Below are 25613 nucleotides of genomic sequence, written 5' to 3' on the forward strand. Positions count from 1 at the left end.
ACAATTGCTAAAATAAGCTCAATTGTCGAGTGGTACCAAGAAGATTGTGACAATTGCTAAAATAAGCTCAATTGTCGAGTGGCACCAAGAAGATTGTGACAATTGCTAAAATAAGCTCAAGTGTCGAGTGGCACCAAGAAGATTGTGACAATTGCTAAAATAAGCTCAAGTGTCGAGTGGCACCAAGAAGATTGTGACAATTGCTAAAATAAGCTCAATTGTCGAGTGGTACCAAGAAGATTGTGACAATTGCTAAAATAAGCTCAATTGTCGAGTGGCACCAAGAAGATTGTGACAATTGCTAAAATAAGCACAATTGTCGGGTGGCACCAGAAAGATTGTGACAATTGCTAAAATAAGCTCAAGTGTCGAGTGGCACCAAGAAGATTGTGACAATTGCTAAAATAAGCACAATTGTCGGGTGGCACCAGAAAGATTGTGACAAAGGCTAAAATAAGCTCAAGTGTCGAGTGGCACCAAGAAGATTGTGACAAAGGCTAAAATAAGCTCAAGTGTCGAGTGGCACCAAGAAGATTGTGACAATTGCTAAAATAAGCTTAAGTGGCACCAGGAGGATTGTAGCTGTATTATTATTTTTTAATTTTATAACATAAAATGAATATGTTATGAAATGTATTTGTTATGTAATGAATGTTATGAGTGTTCTAAAAATAATATGTTGTAAAATGAATATGTTATAAAAGGTTGATAAATGAATACTTTATGAAATGAATATTAATACATGAATATGCCAAGAATTGAATATGCTAAGAAATGAATAATAATGTTAAGAAATGAATATGTTAAGAAATGAATATGTTAAGAAATGAATATGCTAAGAAATGAATATGCTAAGAAAATGCTAAGAAATGAATATGTTAAGAAATGAATAAGTTAAGAAATGAATATGTTAAGAAATGAATATGTTAAGAAATGAATATGTTACGAAATGAATTAATAAGCTCAAGTGTCGAGTGGCACCAAGAACATTGTGAAAAAGACTAAAATAAGCTCAATTGTCGTGTAGCACCAAGAAGAGTGTGACATTGCTAACATAAGTTCAAGTGTCGAGTGGCACCAGGAGGGTTGTGACAAAGGTTAAAATTAGCTTAAGTGTCGTAATTATTATTATTAGTAATAGAAGCTTTGATGTTAATTACCAATCAATGATCTTGGTAAAGGAAACTAGTATGTACCACCGACAAATCCGCAAAATTAAGTTACGCTCACAACTGTATGTTAAATTCATCCTCTTGAATTAAAAAAATAACTAGCAACAACAATTTGATGTTTACTTCTCAACTGCCTGTCATTAATCGTTATACCATGGAACGTTTTTGTTAATTAAAAAATAGCCTTTTGTATATAAATGTAAGTAAAATTTACTGTTCCTATAAAATATTGCATGATTTTTTTTTTTTTATTGAAAAATTTGCATTTGAAATTTTGAAATAGTTTAAAATAGTTAATTCGACTGTTTTAAAAGTTTAAAGATAATTTGTTTGGATTCAGCAACGATGTTATTAAGTATACAAAGATAACGTATTTTGTGTGTGCAGCCAGATACCTACAATTGTTTGTATGTCCTCCTCCAGATCTTTCCCCCAGTTGCTGATGAATTCGAGGGGGAAACTGGTTTGGCTGAAATAGGTGGCATTGGTTTGAATCGGTTCATTTCTCCCAACTGGTCGGTTTGCGCCACTGGAGTTTCTTCTGACATTGTAGTGTCATACTTTGATGGAATTGGTGGAATAACTGCTGAGTTGTTTCTACAATTATAATTGAATGGTCTTGCTTTAAATGTTGTTTGAAAATAACGTGCTTAAAAATGCATACAAAAATATAAATACTAATACAACACACATATATACCTTTGTATTTTAGTACTTACAATAGTCTATGTTTTAAGCAGCAGATCTGTCCATATTCAACTCTTGATGAATCCGAGATTGGTGAATGCGATTTGTGAACTGGTTTGGCTGAAATAGGTGGCATTGGTTTGAATCTGTTCATTTCTGTCAACTGGTCGGTTTGCGCCACTGGAGCTTCTCCTGACATTCGTGTCTCACAGTTTGATGGAATTGGTGGAATAACTGCTTTTCCTGCGATATCGGAGTTGTTTCTAAAATTATAATCGTACGGTCCTTGTTTAAAAATTGTTTGAAAATAACGTGCTTGAAAATTCGCACTAAACAGTATAATATCTACAGTATGAACACAAAGACTACTTATTTTCTATGTGTGTAGTTTGATACCTACACTATTTTTTGTTTCCTCCGTCTTGTTTTCCTAACAGGCGTTGACTCAGGTTTGGCTGATATAGGTGGCATCGGTTTAAATCTGAACATTTCTCCAAACTGGTCGGCTTGCGCCACTGGTGTTTCTTCAGCCATTGGAGTGCCATACCCTGCTGGAATTGGTGGAACAATTGCTTTTCTTAGTCCGTCGAATGCTTGTGTTCTAGGCGGTGGTGAAAGTGGGCCAGCTGTTTGCTGTTGGGTGTTAAAATATAGATTAGAATAGGTTACTTGTTTGTCCATGTCTTAGAAAACGATATGAGTAAAATGTGAATAAAATATACGTGTTGCCAGTTCTATTGGAAAGGATGAAAGCATTTTAGTAAAGAACAATATTAGATACAATAATAGTCATATGTTTTATGTTTACTCACATTGCAGTTGTTATATCGTTTGGTTTTTGAAGATTCCATCGTCACCTAATATAAAAAGTCACGAAACATTTGTTAGGAATTGGACAACATTTCATAAAAAACATAATTATGTATGTGTCCTAATTTAAAGTTTTAAATTGCTTTTCAATCAAGCAGGTTTGTTGATTACCCATGCTACTTTATTGCTACTATATGATTTTGTTTTGGCAATTAAAACAAATATACAGTACTTCTATACTAGACCAGGCTATGTCTAAGTTTATTTATCTCTAATATAGGATATTTTGTTTATCAGAATTGATATAAGAAATATATGTCCAGAAGCAGCACTGGCTATAGGCTAGTAGGCATTAGCTAGTAGTTAGGCTTCTTTAATTTAAAAGAAATTTAGGCCCTACTGAGGCTATTAGGCTACTAGTCTAACCCAGGCCATGGCCAATCCTAACTAGGCCTTAGTCTAGCTATCTGAACTAGACATATCTTCCAAGCCTAGTAGTAAGAGGTAATTTTGAATTGTAGGCTATTCTCATAATGTTTACTGTCATACCCTAGACTAGAATATTAAAGCTGTTTACTACAAATGTCTATGCCTAGCTAGCTGAGCTACAACGGACTAAAGAACCACTTAGCCACTGCCTAGTAAGTAAAACTGAGACTGTGCTATACGTACGTCGTTTAGTACTACTACTAGTAGGTAACACAGTTATGCTATATTATTACTACTACTACTAAATACTAGGCCTATGGCTAGGGCTGATAGCCTAGTCATACCCAGACTAAATAGGCATAGGCCTATTCACAACATGTAATATACTACTATATATTATATTGGTAGCCCTAGCCTAGACCTATCCTAGGCCTACATCTAGGCCTATATCATTTGCAGCATACGATTACGAAATAGGCTAGCTAGCCTATTCCTAGATTAGCCTAGGCCTAGATAGGCCTCTTCTAGGCCTAGTAAGAGACTAGAGTAGAGGATATGCCTAGCTATACCTAGTCTACCAATCATAGAGACCCCTAGGACGTAGGTAGTAGCTGTAGGTAGCCTAGCCCTACTACTAGGCTAGCCTACTAATACTATTACTAAAGGCCAAGCCTAGCCAAATTAGAGCCTAATAACCCATCATATTCATATTGCCTCCGCTAAAAGTAAAATTTTAGGCATGCTACTAGCCTAGTTCAGGGGTAGGCCTAGGCCTATACCTAGTTTATTATTTCTGTACACGACTTGTGGATTCCTAAGATATATATTAAGTGTTAGTTGACATCAATTCGATTATATTACATACCTTTTTCATGTTTACTAGATACTATCTTTTTAGCAGCCTTCTCTATCTCAACTCTCGCTAAACTAATAACATTTTTGTTTTCAGCTGTTACCATGTGAATGTTGCTATGCAGAAACCACGACGCGCGCGCGGATAGGAAAATATCGCAACATAACTTTCGTCCAATCAGCGATCCATGTTTAGGTTGACGCTTCAAACTATAGGTGGCGCTCAACATTTACAAGCTTTTATTAAAGCATGCATTGGTAGGCTTTTAAAATTAACTGGAAATTGAAACATTAACTAAACTGAAGCGTAAATAAGATTTGTTTTTAAACTAATTTAAATCATAAAAATCGCTAAACTAAACTAGCATAAACTAGACTAAAATAACGTCAGTAAATGACTATGCTTAGTAAATCTGTAGTCAACGATTTATATGTGAGTCGAGTGTAGAACTATTACGGGTGTTACGTATTCAAGCCCACGGATTACGGGGTTCCGATTTGACTGTAGACGTATCTGCATCGAATAATTATGAGTTCACGATTCGGTCACGTGCTTCTTCAACTTTTACATATAGGATGAATTGCCATTAATAATAACGCGACGATCTTACGGCGACTACACGTTTCGGTAGCATCTTAAAGAATTTTTCTGATTTGTATCACGTATCGTTTTAGCGACCTTATGACTACTCAAGTCATTTTCACTAACCGAAGAGCAATGCCAAAAATGATATTAACCTTACTAACTGCATTTTATTTTTAAGATAAAGGCGAACGCTCTTGATTATTACATGAAAGTTTGTCGTGCTTAAATACTCACTTACAATTTGATTGCATCGTACAGTTTGTAGTGATATCAACCGAGACGTATGTTTCATTTAATGATGATTTTGAATCTACGTTTGGTATAGCAACAACATGCCCATCTGCTGTGTAAAGGTAGGTAGGCATTATCTTGATAAGTTTACTTGTTCATCCAATTTAATGAATTAGGCCTATCATGTAATTCAACTGATTGTTACCGTAAGCCATGTTATGAGCAGTATGCTGTGTATTCAAAAGGGATATTTACGTTTAGTTAAGTCAGTCAGTCAGTTACTCCATTGGTATAGGCTACTTATATCATATATAATATTATATCACGGCTGAATGTAGCTGTTAATGGTATCTTAAAGTTTGGTTCACAAATACGCAAAGGACCAAACGGTTTCCGAAACGTGAATTAATATTGAAATCTTAGTTTACACGGTAAAATGGAATGACTAGGCCTACATATGCATGTACAGCTAGACATAAGCACCTATTTTGTACGACGACGTGGATTTTGCCGTTTTGTTTACACAAAGAAGCTCTATTCGTGTCTAATATTTCCGGTATTATAATAATTTGTTTGTAATACAAAATATTGCACACATAGGGTGTAAAATAAAAGAATAAAACTGAAACAATACACATTTTGAATCGAATTAGGCCAACATAATTCGATAGAATGAAGGAAGGAGGACAATGTTTGTATCTATTTCAGATTAACAAAAATAATCCCATGACATATAATTAATAGGTTACCATGTCATTAGAATTTGTCTACATAAAAAATAAAACCCGAGAAACCAGAATCGCATGTACCGTTTTGGATGACGAGCTAACAAATTACTAATAACCGGCATTTAATAGCAATTTCCCATTCAGTACGACCAATGGTCAAAGAGCAGTATGTATGCGCGCATGTATTATTTTCAACATCACGGCATACGGGTACCATGATTTCAGTAAAACTGGTTAATGATTAATGTTGACATTTATGCCAACCTCGCTATTGAACATGGTATGTTGAAGTAACAATTATTGAAGTAATAATATTATTGTTATCAAACTAACAAATTGAGGAAATAAAAGCTGTTGTTATGAATTATACTCGTACGTCGTACATTCATGCTTTAATTTGAAGCTAATCAAAATAATACTGTGGCAATTTATCAATCTAAACAAATCATTACGCTATTTTAATTGATAATGATTTTAAAAGCATTGAAACAACAATGAGTAATATATAAATAAATATTTATATATAATAATAATTTAATTATACGTATGTCCAATAACGAAATGCTCTAAAATACATAATAAATGTTTTTATACCTGGGATTAACGGGCCTACGGAAATCACAGGTTGTTAAATGCTATGCTCGCCGCGCGATGCTCAAGGCCAGCTTACACAGACGAGCGGTAACGGAAAGCGGAACATATAATCAATGTTATTTCTTATGACCATTTCCATAGAAAATAAACACAATTTCGTATTAACATATTTTTTAAAAGAAGTGTGAGCAGAGGCATTATTTAGATAATTGCTCCATAGTATAATGAGTGACTGAGTACAATGTCACGCTCTCATCTCAGAATTTACTTAATAATAATAAGGCTCCATAATAGCATATTCCAATTTAAGAAAATTAATCGTTCAAGTGACTAATATTCCATTATAAAGAAACGCAGAGTATCAGTAGTATGACATTCCGCTGAAATATTATTGAAATATAGGAGTATACTGTATACAAATGTAGCCTATAGAAGAATGTATTATTGCCTTTATAAATTACTATCGAAGATTGTCCCGCCCGCGATATGAGGAGGAAAGGGATTATTTAGATGGTTAGGTTTAGTTATATTTAGGAAGTAGTTTGGCTATCTTTCATATAAGTACGAAAAAATAATCGCGTCCCGCCCTCATTTAATATTTCGTTTTAATAATTGTGTTGTTGAGGATGCGAAAGTTTAAACCAGTACCACGTGCTGTGTTTTAAAATCATGATAATATAAATATTCTAAATGTTTCAAAATCTAATCAGACATATTGTTATTCTTATAATTTCACTCATATTTATTTAATTTACCATATTTAAAAACATATTTCGTATTGAAACAATATGACCTTAAAATAAATAATCAAAACCGTTTCTCTAATAAAATGTGTAGCTAAAGCTAATAAAAAGAACACGTTTCAAAATAGCGTATCTGATTCCACTAACGACTTTAAAACTGCTATAACTTAAAAATGACATCAACCCTTAACCATATCGCCGGCATTATGTTATAGCAACTGTTCCATATTCATTATCAAAGATCTTTCAATCTCTTATTCTTATTTAAATATCAGAACGATTAAACTACTAAATAATTGAGATTTTTTATATAAATAAACGCAATCGTTTTAAGCTACTCCACACACATTACTGCGTTGTTAAGTTGATAATACAGGCCGAATGAACTTTGTCATTTCTACTTGAGGTTGACTACAGTAATGTTCTGAAAATACCGATGCATTTAAATAATGTTATGCCAATGTCGTATGACTTTTAATGGGTCAATTTCTTAATTGTCATCTCAGTTTTACGTACATTAGTCTGTTTTACCTTTATCTCATGGTCTTATTGTTCATCTATGAACTGTTATCTTTACAATATACGATAACTGTGTATCAACGTGTCTGTCGAAATGTTGTTTTCTTGTTCGTTGGTTTTATTTCCTTTTTCTTACACATACGTATAACATTCAGCACAATCAATAAACATGGAAAGTAATAACATTATCAAACCGTACCAGTTATTAACCAATGAGATGGCATGAATTTAACCATGTGACATGGTAATTCTGTCTCCTCCCATATTTCAAATGGATGTGCACTGTGGTGGTTGAGTTTACGGTGGTTGGGAACAGTTGTTATGATCAGAGCGAGGGGTCCTCAGTCTGTCTATGAAAAGTGATGGTCAGTGTCTTTGTCGCACTCAATGGGTTTAGAAAAGAAGCTAGAAATCCCCATTTTGCGGTTAAAATACTAAATCAAACTTGAGTGTATACTTGTAATTATTCCTCACCCTTGTTTACACACGTTCACGTGCAATGTGTTGGAAAGTAATATTACTTAACACACTTGTTTGCACGTGTACGTTTCGTGCATTTAGAATGATGTTTTTATAAAAACCGGTGGTACAGATGCATTGTGGGAACAATTCAACGTGCTACTATAGGCTACTTAGGGTTTACCACACTTAAGAACAAGGCGTGCTCAAGTTAGTGTTTACCGACCGACCGACCGACCAACCGACCGACATAGTGAGCTGCAGAGTCGCCTTGCACACGACTAAAAATAAAATGCGAGGCCCATAAGTCATAATATTTGTTTACATACATTTTACAGTGTAAAAAACAGTAATATTACACTGTTGGCACGTACGTGTATAGCATGTAGTATGTAAGAACTAATACGTATACAACATGTTTAAAATGTGGTTGTATGTGTACGTGAGCCACGTGCGTGATCGCTGGTCTAATGTGTTATTATTACTTTTCACGATCCCAGATTTAATATATACTTGAACGCAAGTTACACCAACGTTCATTTTGATAAACATACTTTGAATTACGTCTAGACCCTGAATTGAGACCGCACAGAATCGTTTGATACTGTCTAAAGTGACACTTGCTAGTCAATGACTCGATCAACATCATTCTAGAGAACAACTTGTAAAAACTAATTAGTCATGCTAGGAGGAGCACTCACAAAGTAATATGACGAACACATCTCATGTATTCATTCTCAAGGTATTTCCTACGATATCGGTAGTTTTTTTTTGGTACCTTAAGAATTTACAACTTGTGAATACGTGTATTATAGCTTTGGTTTAAATTCCCTTCCCTGAGCTAATTTAAGCGCATGCTGGCATAGCACCTTTTTGTAAGTAAAAGTAGATATCGTAACGCGAAATACCTTCAAATTATCAAATCATGGATAGTTAGTATACCCCTCTGTCCCGGAAGTGACATGATTTCTGCCTGAGAGGTCGAGTAATAGAAGTTTCGCGCACCGGACACATTATTTTTCCCCAATATATTAAAGTAGAAAACATGAATAATACCGGACAATTCCCCTTGCACTGTGAAGACAATATAATAATTAACTCAAAGACAATCATCCATAAAACAATCCTTGATGTGCATCTAACCTCGTTGTGGAGTGGGGCTAGTTAATATCATGCGGTTGTTTACTGTTTGGTTTGGTTTGCAGTTATTTTGTGATCTTAAAAAAAAATAAATATTGTTTGTGAATAATTTACGTATTATATTGCAAGGATTCGGATTTCATTAATAAAAACGTTCGTCTTAATCGGATTGAATTAACAATTTTTGCGAATTTGGCTTCCCATAGTATAAACAACCATTTTCAAATTTTAACCGTTACAATGATTGAAAGACGTATTGAAACTTCGAAAGACCTATCACTAAAATTGAATTGCGATGGACTCTACAGGTAGGTTACATTGGTTATTCTTAGTTACCTTTATGTATGTTTGAAGAATGATTTTAATAACTATTCCAGGCACTAACTGATAATTTGTCTCAAATCATGTACTACTAGGCCTACGTTTGTTGTGTTTGTTTTTTGTGCAATGAGTCTTGATTTCAAATGCATTCATATCGGAATCGAAGCTTCATGTGAAACTGTTGGTAATCGCGTTTGTGGCGAATGTAATCATCCTAAACATCTTGGCATGTCACATAGAAATATATTTCTAAATAGGCCTACAGTACAAAATGGGTTTTAATTTTTTTTTAAAGCTTGATTCTCGCTAAGAACGCAAGGCAATAACGTAGACCCAAACCAACCCAACGCAAGCGAGTTGACCAATGACAAGCGACAGCTCGAATAATCTATCGATTTTGATTGGTCAATATGCTTACGTTCTTGCGTTGCGTCCTAGTGGGAAACAAGCTTTGATGTTGGTTTCCACCACGCAACGCAAAGGACGCAGACCCAACGCGAGCGAGTTGACCAATGGCAAGTGATATTTCAATTAATCCATCGCTTGTGATTGGTTCAAATAATACGTCGTCCTTATGTCTACGTCTTGGGAACAAAGCGAAGTCATTAAACAATATTGTAGGCCTACCGGTAGTTTCTTTTATCGCTAACTTTGATGGCTACGAACCAACTTAATACCTGTGTTAATAACTAAGCCCGAACAAAGCCCTACATACTGTATGTATAGAGAGAATCCTACCAACCAACACGATCAAGTAATACAATTGTAAATAAAGTTAGTTTTACAACTTACGAGCGAGTGATCTTTCAAACTGCCGTTTGTGATTGGTCAAACATTTTGTTGCGTGTGGCTTAGTGATTGAATCGCAAAATATATTTAATCGTCTATTTTGATGAATTTATTCGTAATTGTAATTGTAATATACATCATAAACCTGTATAGCATTCCCGAATGAGTCCGCGTGACGGTGTCATATGACGTTAATCAGTACGCCATTTTATTCAAATCCGTCAGAAACCGGACAATTCGCAAACTATAAGTATGTATTTTGCAAATGGCAGAAGTTATGTGAAAGTCAAAGAGTACCCCGGAGATAACAGCTTAATGTTTGACCATTAATCATGCATACATTTTCGCAATAATAATTATTTGATACCTGCAAAAAGCAGTTTTGGTATGTTAGACAGAATGCATAAAGGGCCCTTCATAGAATAATAGAATATAGTATTAAATCCAACATCGTTATTGTATTATCGATTTGACGAATGCGTAACAGTTTCGGCAAAGTGAGTTTCAACATACGTATCTATAAAAGCATATTATTACTTCCTTATCTTAGATAACTACAACTGATATTAGGAAGTAAAACAATGAACACGAAGAGGTTTCTTGTACGGAGTGGTTGGCGAAGGGGTGGGGGTATACGGATGATGGTAGGGTTTGGTTGTATGGGAAAACGATTGTTATTTTTCTGATACAACCCTAACTACATATTATAACTGCTACTGTAGTTTGTCATGTTTTTTTTTATTGATAATGAAAATTAATGATAATCTGACTGTTTTATCATTTTTTATTATTTTCATTTGAATTGATTATGAAATAAATGTTCTACTCTGTTCCTATCAATTATGTAGTTAACCATGTTTGTTAACAAGTTTATTGTTGTTAATACCTTTAGGCAAAATAATAAATATCCTTTCTAATTATAAACTCAAATTAAATAAACCAGACACCAGACATCGATCACCTTTTAAACTCACTTTTATACGGGCTGTCGACTACGTTTTATTTTTATAAATAATTATTGACACGTTCGTGTTGCTGACACTCTCTTTCATATAGCTCTAATAACGATAAAGGTGTACGAGTGTATTTTCCTTAACACAAGTTCTAAATACTAATATTGAGTGATGAGTCCAGGTGTTTTACTAGGTCTTCGTGACTCGAGGCTGTTATACTGATATTTATTAAGCGACTTGGATAGTTGTATCGATCATGTACTTGTTTTAAATATAAGTAGAAGACATTAGTGGCTCGAGGGCAATAACACGCTTTGTATTGGGCGTACTGCGCATGCATTTAAATAAGTAGTTAGTAAATTGAAGGTTATTCAATTATATAATTATATGACCTAATAACAATATTTTACTTTATTAATAAGACACAGCATTACTCTAACAATAACATTTAGTTTAGCAGACTCACTGTAATGTGTATAGGTAATTATTAACTGAGAAGCGAATTAATTATACCAAAGCCCAGATAGCTTTTAACAACGTAACGTAACCAAGAAGAATCATTTATTTGATTGTCATTACTGAAATTTAGTGATTGGCCTCAATGTATAGTATCAGATGGCTAACCCTTGAAGTTTTGGGTAATATAAGTCTTAAAATATGAATCTCTCTGTAGCGGGAAAGATTTAGCCAGTTATCTTGAGTTCCAATGCGGTTATTTTGTTCATTCTCAATAATGTTCGGTTAACTATAAAAAGCTATATTATACTTTTATTTAAGTTTAAGTTCAGGTCTTACATTTTAGACCAATGTACAAAGTATAGGCCTACATGATAAATAAGATAGATTTACGAAAAATTCGCGAACTGGGCCTGCATAGTGACACAAATAAGCAAGCAAAAATTCTTTCGATTTAGCGAATACACAATATTCATTACTTCTTTAACAACAAACACCTACTTTAAAGTAGTAGGTAAGCTTGTATGTATTCCAAGCTTCCATTTTACTATATGTGTTCCGATTTGGCTGCTAATTTAGAGCAGTATACAACACTTAAAACTTTCGAATGCACAAATGCATACCGTGTAATAGAACCATTCAATAGAACCATTCAATAGAACCATTAAATAGACGTTTTTATTAAGCTGTAAAACAAATACTGATATACCAATTAAATGGTAAGGATAAACTCGTGTATGTTAATTTTTGCCTCGATACGTTTCTAATGCAGTATTTTTTATAATTACCTTTCATTACTGTATATTACTAATAATTTCAATCGGCATTTGGCCAGATTAACTATTACACTAAGCTGCACAAAATCGTCAATTATAGTGGCATTACTGCATATGCATGCGTAGTAATTACTTTTTAATAATGGACGTTTCCAAGTTGTCATTAGTCGAATGTAGTGCATGATTCATCGTATAGTATAACGATGTTACATACTAATGTTGTATCATTCATCTTCAGCTTTCTTTCGCACCTGGTGCTGTATGTATTACTAGAGTGCACATCATAACGATGTTTACTTTTATGAGACGGCTGTAAACACGCGACAGGTGTACATTGCCTCACGTATTTGTGCGCAGGTACATGTGCGCAGTTCACTTGTAGCACCCGTTCGGGATTTAATCAAAAATAAATCTCGGTTGAGTTGTCAGTGCGTAACGTAATAAGAGGCGTGATTCTTATTATTGACCTGACCTAGATTATTTTTTTCTAATTAGGCCTACAATAATTATTTTTTACTCTGACTGCATTTGTAACTTACTATAGAAAATGTAATTTTAACTGTATATAAACGAGTTGTTCGTATTATTGTATTTGAGAAGGACTTAAAGAACCGATTGCCAATATGTAGTATGAAAGCATGTTTCATATTCATGTGCTGTTACGCAAATAGAAATGTTTGAAAATAATGAATGACTATTAATAGTTTTAAAATGTGAAAACAAAATAATAATAATAATTCCTTCCATAAACAGTTAAATTTAACCAGAAACTTATTAATTGATAAATACAGTTTGATCAGGTAAATATATGTTGTTATGCAATTTTTGGTCAAAGTGAAAAACAGTACGTGACATTAAAATGGCCTTTATAATATTGAACCATGTTTTTATTCCAATTATAATTTATGTTCAATTGTTTTTACTTTAATAACTTAGTTTTATTTTATATTACATTTTTTTTATGGTCAAAGTAACCATTTTAAATTGTTTTAAATAACTATGATCGTTACTTTTACTAGAGTAACAAAATTACAAAATTAATATTACAATATTACAGGTCTACGATTGAAATGGGTATGGATCCATAACAAACCGCCTGTGGCGCTAATTCAATAATTATAGGCCTATGCTCATAATCTTGGTATAGGTGTAGTGAGGCCTATGCCCACTGCGTACTAGTACGGTTACTAGCTCGGCTAGTACCTGGTGGTAAAAAAGACGCTCTTGTAGGTAAATAAATGTAAATAAAAGTGTTCAAATTTACCTATACTATACATTATCCGTATTTTATCCGTTTATTTTATATTGACACTGTTGATTCTTCGTCTATTTGTTATTTAGATATTTTATATAGTTTATTTTATATCATTGTTGTTACTTTGGGAGTACGGAACCTGAACTCTTGTTATAGTGATTAGGTTCACTTTTAGGTTCCTGCCTACTCCCTTAGTTTCTGTGTTTTTGTTTGTTTGTAACTGGTTTTTGGCAATAAATAATAATAATAATTAGAATTGTAAGACTAGAAGGGCCTTGTAAAAAATGTCCTAAGGATCTTCATACATAAAAATTGCTCCAAAAATCTGATAGCGCCACCAATAAATTGAAAGATTTGGGAATACTGTGCATTGAAAAATTGTTTCACTATCTGACCCATAAAAACATAGCATGTTTATGTTATAGCATATATTATTGTTTACTTAATGGGCACTGACAGTAGTAACAAACCTGTCTAAGATGTGCCGGTATTATGTAACGAATGTGCTCTTTACGTTTTATGACGACGCAGCGAAATTACAAGAAAAACCTTTTAGACAGGTTGTTTTCTGTTCCACATTGGTCACAGTATAATTTAAACATCTACTGTATATTAAACTATATACATAACTAAGATCCCATGTTTATTGAATTGAATACATGTTTCTTAGGTGATTGTTAAAGAACGTCAATTAAATTACAAATTAAATATCATATTAATTAAAATTAAAAACAACGATAATTAATGTATATAAATTAACAAATATTACCTCCACCACCCCTCTCCTCCACCCCAACACAAAATTGTCAACTATATATAATAGTAGTATTGAAAAATATTATTTTATTCTTCATTAAATTCAAAGTAATTACAAAAATTCCTTTGCGTAAAATAGTAGTTTTCAAAATGTCATTAGATCAGGTTATGCATAAAAATGTACACTGAATTAAAATAACATTTACACACAACACAAATAAGTAATGCTTTCCCAGTTTATTAAGAGTATACATTTAACAATACATAATATTTATTTCTACTGATACTGTACAAGCAATGCTAAATACTACTAAAGCTTAATAATAAACTACATTTGGCCTCTTGGGGGCTACCACTCATATGACATCGCTGTATTAAAGGTCCAGTGTGTTGTCACAGGAGCCAGTAAATCAAATTGTTGTTATTAAGTATATCGGTAAGGATGTAAGTGACATCCGTTAGGTAAATTGTGGAATTTGGGGGCAAAATAATTCCCCAGAATTATACTAGCCAAATGAGCGAATAGCATGAGTAACATATGAGTAGCGCCTGTGTTGAAGTTAGGTGTTGGATGATGCCGGGGATGGCCGGGTGGGAAGATTGAAAAGTTTGTACAACTATTGAACGGCTAATTTAACAATGAGGTGTGCTAGTATGCATCTTAGTAACCAACTAAAACACTCTGAATTCCCATTGGTTGCCAATTAGAAATTAGCCTATCCTACATTTTTGTGGTTCCACTATTAGATATACCCGTTGGTCTATAGAAATACATTGTCAATTACTGTGGTTGGAACTTTGATAAAGTGTCTCCCTTGACTAACATTCACTTTTAATTACCTGTAGAAACAATATACCATTCATCCTAACACTTCTGTTACTCTGAAATCTACCCACATTTATATACCACATCCTTAGTTAAAAGTACTTGTGCTGTGTATAAACTATAATTTATTACTTTAAATTTCCTGTGTTCTTCGGAATATTATTATTTTTTTCTATTTTATTTACTTTAACATGAAGTTTGAACATTTAATTTTCATATTTCCTGCTAAAACTATTATACTTGTTTTTCTTATATTCTACCTGTGACCAACTTCGTGATAACTCTTGTATGGGGCGCCAAGTGAATATTTATTCTGTAACTAATACGATGTTAACACATTAATTGCATTTTAATAATTTAATGAAGCACACACCATATCAATACTCTGTACTTTATCATGTAAATGGTAAACATAAACTTTTAGTTAGCCAAAGCTGCGAATGTATTTCCGAAAAAAACCCAAACACTTTACATTGCCTTCTGTACGTGTCTCCTAAGCTTCATAAATACGCACTGATACTTTCGTAGACTAGATGTCACATTTGACCAAAGCCACGCATTAAAACATAATTGATAACTTTGACAGGTAAAAATAACTGAACCTGTATAAAAATAGAGTTTGTCTTTCCATAATCATATAACGAATGTGTAGACTGAACTGAATTAAACAAACTCGAATGTAATATTTAACTATTTTGATAGGCTACCCAAGACTTTAATTTTTAAGACTTTAATAATCTGTAAGTGTTGGTCGTCTTAATTATTTTGTTGCATCGTTCAAAATACGCGGCCATTCATGTATTTTTTTGATACGTAAATAAATCTTCTGTCAGATAGTTCATTCTCTATCCCCTTATAATATAACCTCTTGGTTTTATAAAGCCCGCTTCCCATGCAAGGACGTAAGTACAACACATGTTATAGTTTGACCAATCTCGACGACGCATTTGTGATTGGTCAACTCACTTGCGTACAAGTGGCCGTATTCACCAATCATACATAAGTTAGATATTTCCCTTTCACTTAATTCAAAATAATTAAATATTTCCATTAAATTGTATAAACTTAGAAAGAGGATACTTTTAATTTTAAGAGTAAGTGTTATGTCGCCCTCAACAATTGCGATACAATTATAACTTCACGATTCATTACTGTACATTCAAAGTAATCAAGGTAATTCCTTCGTGTAAAATAAATATACATAGTACATTTGACAGGATAAACGTAATTATTCAATATCATTTAAATTCAATTTTTCAGTTATAAATTATATTAAACTAAAACACCGTAGGGGAAGGATCATATTTTAGCATACATTATTACCCTCTGTAAAGATATTTTTATTTCCCTCTCAGATTTTATATTTACGCTGTAATGTCGTTGTTTTTACGAAAGGAGTAGTTGTATAGTAAAACCCGACGGGAGCATAATGGCGCGCATGCAAATATACAGCCATCGCCGCGCATGTCATTTTATTAGGCCTATCGACAGATAGTTCAGTTCATTGTAATAACCTTCAACAGTGTCAGTTATTTCAGGGGTGAGCACATTTTCTACCAACATCAACATCAAATCCTCACACACCCACCCTCTATATATTCAATTTTGAATGAATGATCTTAACATGCCATATTGTGCCCACTACTAGACTATTACTGTAATGTCATTATTAACTATAATAGGCCTACGTAGGTTTCCATTTATACCTACGCACGTATAGGTCTATGGTACACCCAGGCGGGAAATTTATGGATTCTTGTCAGATAATTTTCCAAGAATGCAGCCTATATTTTTAAAGTACGAATACACTGTTTCAATCGATTTTCCTGTTGTACTAGTAGTACGTCATTATTAACTATAATATGCCGTATGTTTCCATTTATACCTACGCACGTATATGGTACACCCAGGCGGGAAATTTCCAAGAATGCAGCCTATATTTTTAAAGTACGAATAGCCTAGAGTGTTTCAATCGATTTTCCCCGTTGCGTTGCAAAACAACTGGTAGTACGAACCACTTACAACACAATTAGTCTTGTTGTTTATTATTTTTCTTGTATTGTTAAGTGCCCATCGTGTGAAGGCCAGTTGTGAAAATGTGTGTGATTTATACCAGTTTCCTACATATCTGCATTTCATTATTAAAAGATAATTCCTCGATGATCCTACACTGCTGTTTCTATCTCGTGGATAATGACAATAATCAATTCAGTGCAATCTACGCTAAGTATCACCGGATTAAGTATTCGTTAAACTTGTATCTTTTCCGCGCTAACTTATTTAATTGGATCGGCGCGGGTTATAATCATTACGCTGAAATGCTGTCTTTATAGGAAGAACAGAATGGATATATTTATCAAAATTCTCGAATTAGAGATGGATTATAATATGTCCAAAGCGCGTGTTATGTCAGTCAGTTATGCAGCTGTAGTAGAAGTTGTTCGATGGTTAAATATTCGCATTTTAATTCAATATAGAATAATAGACACCACCAAATTCTCCGTACTGTATCAATATTTCTCCAGTATCATAGAAATATTTGGTAATGCAACATAACATGTGTTCCACGTAGTATCATACCATAACATAACCCTTAAGCTACCTTACATGAGAGTCTATATGTTATCAAGTAGAGAGATGCAGCACAGATCGAGTAAATACAGTGTCCAACACACATTTGTTTGATTTTAACTAATACACATAGGCGTCTTATCGACCGCAGCTTCATTTTAATTTGCACTGTTCGGCAAAGTGTCGTGAAACATTAAAACAAGATTTAATAACATTAAAACACGATTTTTTGTTTTGTATATTATTATCACAATTATTGAAATAGTACAGTGTACTATGCCCAAAAGGTAAAATAATACTGCTTTTAATGTAGTCAGTGAAACGAATCTTAAAAAAATGAATGCGCAAGAAAACGTTGGTATCTTTAGTAAAACGGTTAGGCTAAGCATTGTAGTACAATGTCTCTTTGGCTTAATAGAACCTTTCCTTTAAGCATACACGAATTATAGGGACAATGTTTTAAAACTAAAACCTCCATTCAGGGACTCCCATTATTGGAATACCTTTTTTGGGTCCCAAATACGGGTCTGCCTATGGAATATGTCCTAGGAGCTTTCTTTAGTTATGTTACAACCTACTATAAAGAATGACGTACGTAAAAAGTTTACATTTTTTTTCCTAAACGACTATACATACACAAATAAACTTATGAGCCTGTATTATTACAGCAGGAGTGATTAGACCAAACATTGTATGACGCGTTTTGCTGTAATCTGTGGCAACGAACTCTTGGTTCAATTACGACCTCAAAATGACCATAGATGGACATAATTATCAATCTATAATTAATATACCGTCACGCTATAATTCCTGTTAATTTGGATAATTTGTAAAATGTTCATGGTCAATCTATATCTAGATGATTAGGTTCACTGTGTGCTAGCCAGGTGGTACTGGCAGGACTAATATAGTTCATTGGGATGATAAAATCATAACAGTTTGCATGTAAAAGTCTTAACCTACAATTACCAACGTATCGTATGGCTATTAAATGTTTTAAAAAGCGATAAAGACATTCACTCGATTTTTTCTGGTGCTCATCTATATGGAATGATATTTTATTAATGTCAAGTAAAAAAGAAAATATTTATTTTAACCTTGCTAAGTTCATTTACTTTGCCTATAAAACGAGAAAGCATTATTTAACGCACACGTAATTTTTTTAATTGTTTATATTTATATTAATGTATTCGAGCCAATGGCCTATGTATAATACATGGCCTAGGCAATGCTCCTAAGAAAGAAAGATTTCCAACGATTAAAACAATTACTTAATAATTTGAATGTATTATATTTTTGAAAATGTCTATCTATACATTAGAAGTAAACCTTAAACAGGGAAGGTTTTACATTTAAAGATTATACCAAACACTGTTGAAATATGCCTATTATGCTAAGTATAATCAGGAAATAGCGTTAATTGTTTTCTTGTATTATTTTAATATAAGCGATTTTGACAAGATCAATATAATGATTAATGCATTTTGATTGCACAGTAGTAGTAATCATGCAAAAGTGAGGTAATCTATGCGGACGGACAGTGGTATTGCCAAGGTGGTTCGGAAAACAAAGCATCCATAACGTGTGCTGAATATGATATTTAATACAATATAATAATAATAATAATAATAATACTCATATACATACTTTGTTACGGTACTCAAAAACATTAAAAATGAAAATTTATAAAAATCAGACTTTGAATAGGCTATTTTGTGTTGTTAATAAAGTTAATCACTTTCCGTAGAAAAAAAAAGTAAGTCTTCACTTATAAAGAGACAAAATAATAAACTCATTGGCTGGCAGCCAATTTGACTGTTTTTTTTGTTGTTTTTGCTTTAAATTACAGAGCAATATTTTTTGTCGACAATAATATCCATTTCGCTGGTTTACAGTACTGTAAATACAATAATGACTGTATTTTTTTGTACATTCGAAGCAGGAAGAGTAATCGAAGGCAAACATAGAAAATAGCTAATTCCCGTGCACAATTGTTCTTCTTTTCTTTTTAAATTATACAGTACTGTAGCATTGTTAAATTTAAGAAATGTATCATAAAAATAGGACATGTCCAACGTTCGTTAATAACCATCACTCATAAAAGTATAGAAACCAAAGGTAAATTAGTGAAATAAAATTTGAAAATGCTCACACATAAACCAATCACTTGAAATTGAAAATGTAATAGTTAAGATTGACTATAAAATCGATTATTAGACTCTGGAGACTGAGTGGCTATAGAGGGCGCATTTTATTCGTTTGTGCACAGCCGAAGTTGCCCTTTGATAATTGTATCTGTTACTTATATTCTGACTCTCGACCAAGACAAACGCAAACATCTAGAGAGGTGAGATTATAAAACATATAAAGGAGAATAAAGTTAGTTTACGTTCATTGTTTAGCGAGCGATAACTGTTTCATAGTAAGTGAATTCTCAGCACGTTTTCTTGGTTTTTTATCATTGACAATTCACATTTAAAGGAGATCAACTTTGGTTAAGCTAACACTCTTTGAGAAAACGACGTTTGTCAGGATACAGACGGTCTTAGAAGAATTGATTGTCTTAACGTATGTATATATTATTTCATTATATTTAGAACTATTAAGAATTTCCTAATAACGTGCTATTTAGAAACATTACAGACAAATAAACATTACATACAAAAGATTACGTTTAGGCCTTTATATTGATTATAATATGATGTATCATTTCTGATAGCATCAACTCATTTTAAATTGTAGTAGATACCCACTTCCATAAAAATGAATTCAGCATTAACAAATCATTATTTCTTTGTACGTTACCATGTGTTATTTAATGCATTCAAAATGCTAATTTTAATTTTAACTCTATCTTCAATAGCATACGGTACGAACTCATTATTGTTTTAAAGAAATGCAAGGTTTGTCTTGTCTTAAGTGGCAAAAATAAGTAGGATTTTATTTGTTTTTAATGGCATACGAACTCAGACTCCATAAAAGCAAGATTTTACTTGTTTTTAATGGAATACAAACACTCAGACTTTAGTGGCAAAAAAAATACTGTTACCATACGAACTGAGACTCCATGGATGTAGGATTTGTTTCTCTTGTTTTAAATGGCATACGAACTCAAGACCTAAAATATAATTATATGGGTTTATTGTCTTTAGATTTGAACGAGGACGAGGATTTTCTTCCTTTTATGTCGGAGTTTTTCTTGTTCTATTGACATACAAACTGAATAAAAAAATATGAATTTTCTTTATTTTATTGGCATAGGAACACGGATTCCAAAAATGGCATGTGAGAACTGAGAAAAATTTGTGGACTAGTTGGCTCTCAAAGGTTTCCTACTTTAAATTAGACTTGGTTTATAAAAAAAAAACTTCACAGATATGTAGAAGGTTTTATGTGATGTACAATGGAACAGTATTTAAGTGTACATTATTTCTTGTGAAATGTTTTAGTATAGTGCTATATTGTTTACCTGTTCTAGTTACATTTAGTGGGCCTAGTCAATAGTGCAAGATCAGTATGTATTTAAAACATTCTCATTCTGAAACAGCAAGCATATATGAATTGTAAAACTTACTTTTTAGTCGCGTGGACGCGACTCTATAGTTCACTATGTCGGTCGGTCGGTCTGTCGGTCTGTCTGTCGGTTCGGTATCACTATGCGTTTTATCGCTTTTCTGTACTTTTTGAAAGTTCATTTTTTTCTGAGAGCACGCGACTTATGACTGTTGGCCTTGTTTTACGTAAAATTCCATTTGCATGGAAACAAAATACATACAAAATACTTCACCTACTTCCTATATAATAGGAACAATTGACTATTTAATGTTTTCCGGAAAAACAATGAATTATTGTTATGTTAACCTAAAATAAATAATCTAAATATAGTCTTCTTTACCACACAATTCTCCTCTAGTCAGATAATCTTTCATCAATTTAATTTCTGATTCATCCCTAAAGAAGGATTCACATTACTATGTAACTTAATGAGAGAAGATCGTATTAAGATATATAAAGGTTAAAAGGGTAAAAAAGAGCAGTGAACCAACACTTTTTTTTCTCTAAAGTAAGAGGTTTTGGAAAGGTTTTTTCTCGATTTGTTTATTTTCATTAAATAATATAATTGTCAATACTTTTATGAACTCAACAATTCTTGATATCAATTAAGCTACATTCACACTAGTTCCGTTTCACGGAAAGGAAGACGGCGCCGTTAAATTCTTTATGATATTCATCATTTTAACAACACGGCGTCGTCTTCCATTCCTTGAAAACGGAACAATTGCGAATTTAGCTTTACTTGATAACAGTTATTGTTTTTTTATGCGACAATACTAAGCATAATTATCAAGGTTGTCAATATGGTTTTAATGATTAATTACATTTGAATTTTATCATTTGTATCGGTTTGCAGTCAGTGAAATGCAGTAAAAATAAATTGAATGTAAATTGGAATTTTAAATTATTTTATAAGACCTACTTTTTCTGATTTATCGTCTGTATATCTAATTGTTTTGTGTCGGTGTCAATGATGTTTTTAAAGAAATTTACAGCATTATTTTACAATAGAGTGGAGTTGTGGCTTGGTGGTTATGATGCTTGGCTACCACTACAATGGTCCTGGGTTCAAGTCCCGTCACATGTCAGGATTTTTTCTAAGGACAAAATTACAACTCCACTCCCAACGACTTGTTTATGTAGAACATCTTGTGTATATGTTTGTCTTGTGAACCTCTGAGGGTCCCTAATGATCAGCAATTGCTGGATGGATCACCCTCATTAAATATGGTAAAAAATAATAATATATGAATTTAATACTGAAGGAATGGATTAATAATACTAATTCATATAACGTTAGCTAAATACACAAAAAAGAGAACAATTGCTGAAGCGCGTGTATTGTATTAATTAAAGAATTGTGGATTACCAATGCAAGTACACACGAGACAAATAATATAGGCCTAATAAACATGTATATTTGTACGTAGGCCTATAGATGCCCTCGTACAATTGTAAAATGTTTATACTATGTTTGTTTTAATATAAATTTTATTGAAATAACAAAATCCTCTACATTCAATTAAATTAAATTTAAACAATTATAAAATTGATAACATTAAAACTAAAATTAAGAAAGAAATGTATCGCTTTTCTTCCAATCCATTTTTCTTTCTGATATTTAGTTGAATTAACCAATTATGTTTTCAAAGGTACCATGATATACAAATAATACAAATGGTGACATTATTTACAGCCAATCAGATTGTGCTTTATATCTGACCATGCGTTTTAAATTCTGGTGATATTATTTCTCTGATGCCACATACGTGATTTTAAATCTACATACAATGTTTAAAATAAAGATGAATTCATAGTATAATGTCAACCAGTAATGACCTTAATGTTAGTCAAACCGCATATTCTAATTACTAGTTAATTAAATTTAATTTTTTTTAAACATATTTTAATTTTAAAGACCTGTAATACGCTGGCAGTCTGCAGCATCGTGCACGTTTTTGTAAAAGACACGATACTATTTCCAGGGCAGCCTGTTTATTGTCGCTAGGATATCGGATTCGACGTTAACGTGTCTTTAGCCAAATATATACTGCCTGTAGTTTTTTCATTCATACACGGCCTGTAGTATCGTGAACGCTTTTGGAAAAGAGACACGTCTCATGTCAGGAGACGACATACAGCATGTGGGACAACGTTTGAGGTCAGCAGACATGTTACCGTAAGTGTATCTGGTGGTGTATCTATATCAATATGCGAACACATTAAAGGAATGCTTATGTAAGTTTAATGATTCTTTTTCGTGTGATTCCTTTTAATTAAAAGTTAATTATCGTAGAATTTAAATACATATTAATAATACGCCTAATATTTTGAGCTCTTTTTAAAAGTAATTCAGTATTTAATTAGTAACAGCAGCTCATGGATAATATAAAAGATACTGCATGCCATTTTTTAATATTTCAATATCGATTCGTGAAAATATCCATCAGCTCAGCGAGAACACGTACTTGTCAAGATAGTGACACTTACTGGTGGAATGGCTTCGATATTCCAACTATACTGTTCTACTTATGTTGTGGTTAACACGAGCTTAGCTAACATACGTTTTAATGAATTACCTTATTTTGTTATAAACAGATGTATATTAGTCTTTCCTTATCGTGTAATGATATCACTATACAAAACAGATGTTTTTAAAGGAGGCGTTTTCGTCGTTAGTTTGTGTATATAGAGATATTTGATTTCTGATTAAATATATCTGGGCATTTTAAAATTAATTTCCATTAATGTCCATATTTGTAATACCATGCAGCGACTTCAAAATAATATGCCCACCGCCATCTTTTTTCCAGATGGTCTTTGATCATGCAGCGTCCTTCAGATAGGACGTTAAGCTCACATATTCCAATACATATGCATAATAACAATATGTTTTAAAATAAGTATTTTAAATAATTTTACATAGACATGAGATTCAAGGTTTTGCTTCTTAACGTCTGGACATTATGATATAAATTCATGCTTGTGGTTTTAGACAGCATGTAGAATTTATATCACACGTGGTCAAAATTCTTCTTTCTGATTGGCTCAAACGTCTTAATTTATTGAATGATTTGGCCTCCAATAACTAATGGTAGAGGGAAAGTAACTAGGAAGAAGGGAATTCTAAACAATAGCGACGATTCTGTATTAATAATATAATGATTATGATGTACTGATTTTTATGTTCTATTTCATAGTGTTTCCGAAATCCTAATTAAAGTGAAACAGATTGTCAACTATGCAAAAACATGCCTCTAAATTTTTGAGTATTAAATGTGTGCTTCTGCAATAAGTAATACCATTATGAATCTAATATTTTATAATGATATCATAAGATTACATAGTTTATCATCGTAATGCTTCTTTGTTTCTGTTAACTGAACCTCTGTCCTTGTTTGTATACGTTTGTCGTATTAATAGTACCACATCCTGATTGATTCGTGGAAGATTGTAAGACCAACAACAAATTACTCTGTTAAATGTCGTGTAAAACGCCGTGTAATCCTTGTTAATAACTGTTCATTTCCTGAAATATCACGATTAATATGCTCCGCAGCGCAATGAAATAACCAGAAAGTAATAGAGTCATGACACTTCTTATGCTCCGCAGTCGACCATGCGCATTGAAATATTAGGCACGTTTATAAGAGTCACAGCACTTTTTAGGCTTAGCATTTGAAAAAGCGCAAGATAATTTCAGGCAAGTTAATAGAAATGACATTGACTCCGCAGTCTAACAAGCGCAATGAAATACCAAGAAAGAAACTCACGGAACTTCTTAGACTCCGCAGTCTAACAAGCGCAATGAAATACCAAGCAAGTTTAGACTCATGGAACTTCTTAGGCTCCATAGTCGAACACGCGCAATGAAATACCGAGAAAGTTTAGACTCATGGAACTTCTTAGGCTCCAGTCTAACAAGCGCAGTGAAATACCGAGAACGTTTAGACTCATGGAACTTCTTAGGCTCCGTAGTCGAACAAGCGCAATGAAATACCACGACCGTTTAGACTCACGGAACCTCTTAGGCTCCGTAGTCGAACAAGCGCAATGAAATACCAAGACAGTTTAGACTCACGGAACTTCTTAGACTCCGCAGTCTAACGAGCGCAATGATATTAAGGAAGTTTAGACTCGCGGAACTTCTTAGGCTCCGCAGTCTAACAAGCGCAATGAAATACTGTACCAAGAAGGTTTAGATTCAAGGAACTTCTTAGGTTCCGCAGTCTAACAAGCGCAATGAAATACCAAGAAAGGTTAAACTCACGGAATAGCTTAAGCTCCGCAGTCAAACAAGCGCAACGAAATACCAAGAAAGGTTAGACTCACGGAATTGCTAAGCCCCGCAGTCAAACAAGTGCAATAAAATACTAAGAAAGTCATGGAACTTTTATTTTACAAT

The 25613-nt window shown here is 33.1% G+C and overlaps 3 protein-coding genes across 3 annotated transcripts in view; 2 read left to right on the plus strand and 1 right to left on the minus strand.

Moving 5' to 3' along the window:
- The window catches only part of LOC144840230 (autophagy-related protein 9A-like), a 209063-nt gene extending 191240 nt beyond the window's left edge, over positions 1–17823 (plus strand). The window contains exon 24 of the mRNA XM_078695975.1: positions 17813–17823. The gene's annotated coding sequence lies outside the window, so the exon portion shown is untranslated. The remainder of the gene's footprint in view (positions 1–17812) is intronic.
- On the minus strand, positions 1568–4015 carry LOC144839315 (uncharacterized). The gene is made up of 5 exons (XM_078694630.1): positions 3964–4015; positions 2672–2716; positions 2260–2492; positions 1892–2122; positions 1568–1769 (listed from the first exon to the last, which is right to left on the minus strand). Exons 1-5 carry the CDS (start codon positions 3970–3972, stop codon positions 1568–1570), a joined length of 720 nt encoding a protein of 239 aa, XP_078550756.1. The 5' UTR covers positions 3973–4015.
- The window catches only part of LOC144840234 (kappa-type opioid receptor-like), a 52551-nt gene continuing 36106 nt past the window's right edge, over positions 9169–25613 (plus strand). The window contains exon 1 of the mRNA XM_078695978.1: positions 9169–9258. The gene's annotated coding sequence lies outside the window, so the exon portion shown is untranslated. The remainder of the gene's footprint in view (positions 9259–25613) is intronic.

This window comes from Antedon bifida, chromosome 4 (assembly GCF_963402885.1).
Source record: "Antedon bifida chromosome 4, ecAntBifi1.1, whole genome shotgun sequence".
Classification (NCBI taxonomy): domain Eukaryota; kingdom Metazoa; phylum Echinodermata; class Crinoidea; order Comatulida; family Antedonidae; genus Antedon; species Antedon bifida.

Bases quoted from the DNA above. Each gene is read 5' to 3' on its own strand.
- LOC144839315 (XM_078694630.1), bottom strand. The intron at 2,493-2,671 runs GTGAGTAAACAT...AACACCCAACAG, and splicing joins AACGATATAACAACTGCAAT to CAAACAGCTGGCCCACTTTC. The intron at 1,770-1,891 runs GTAAGTACTAAA...TTATAATTGTAG, and splicing joins TGCTTAAAACATAGACTATT to AAACAACTCAGCAGTTATTC.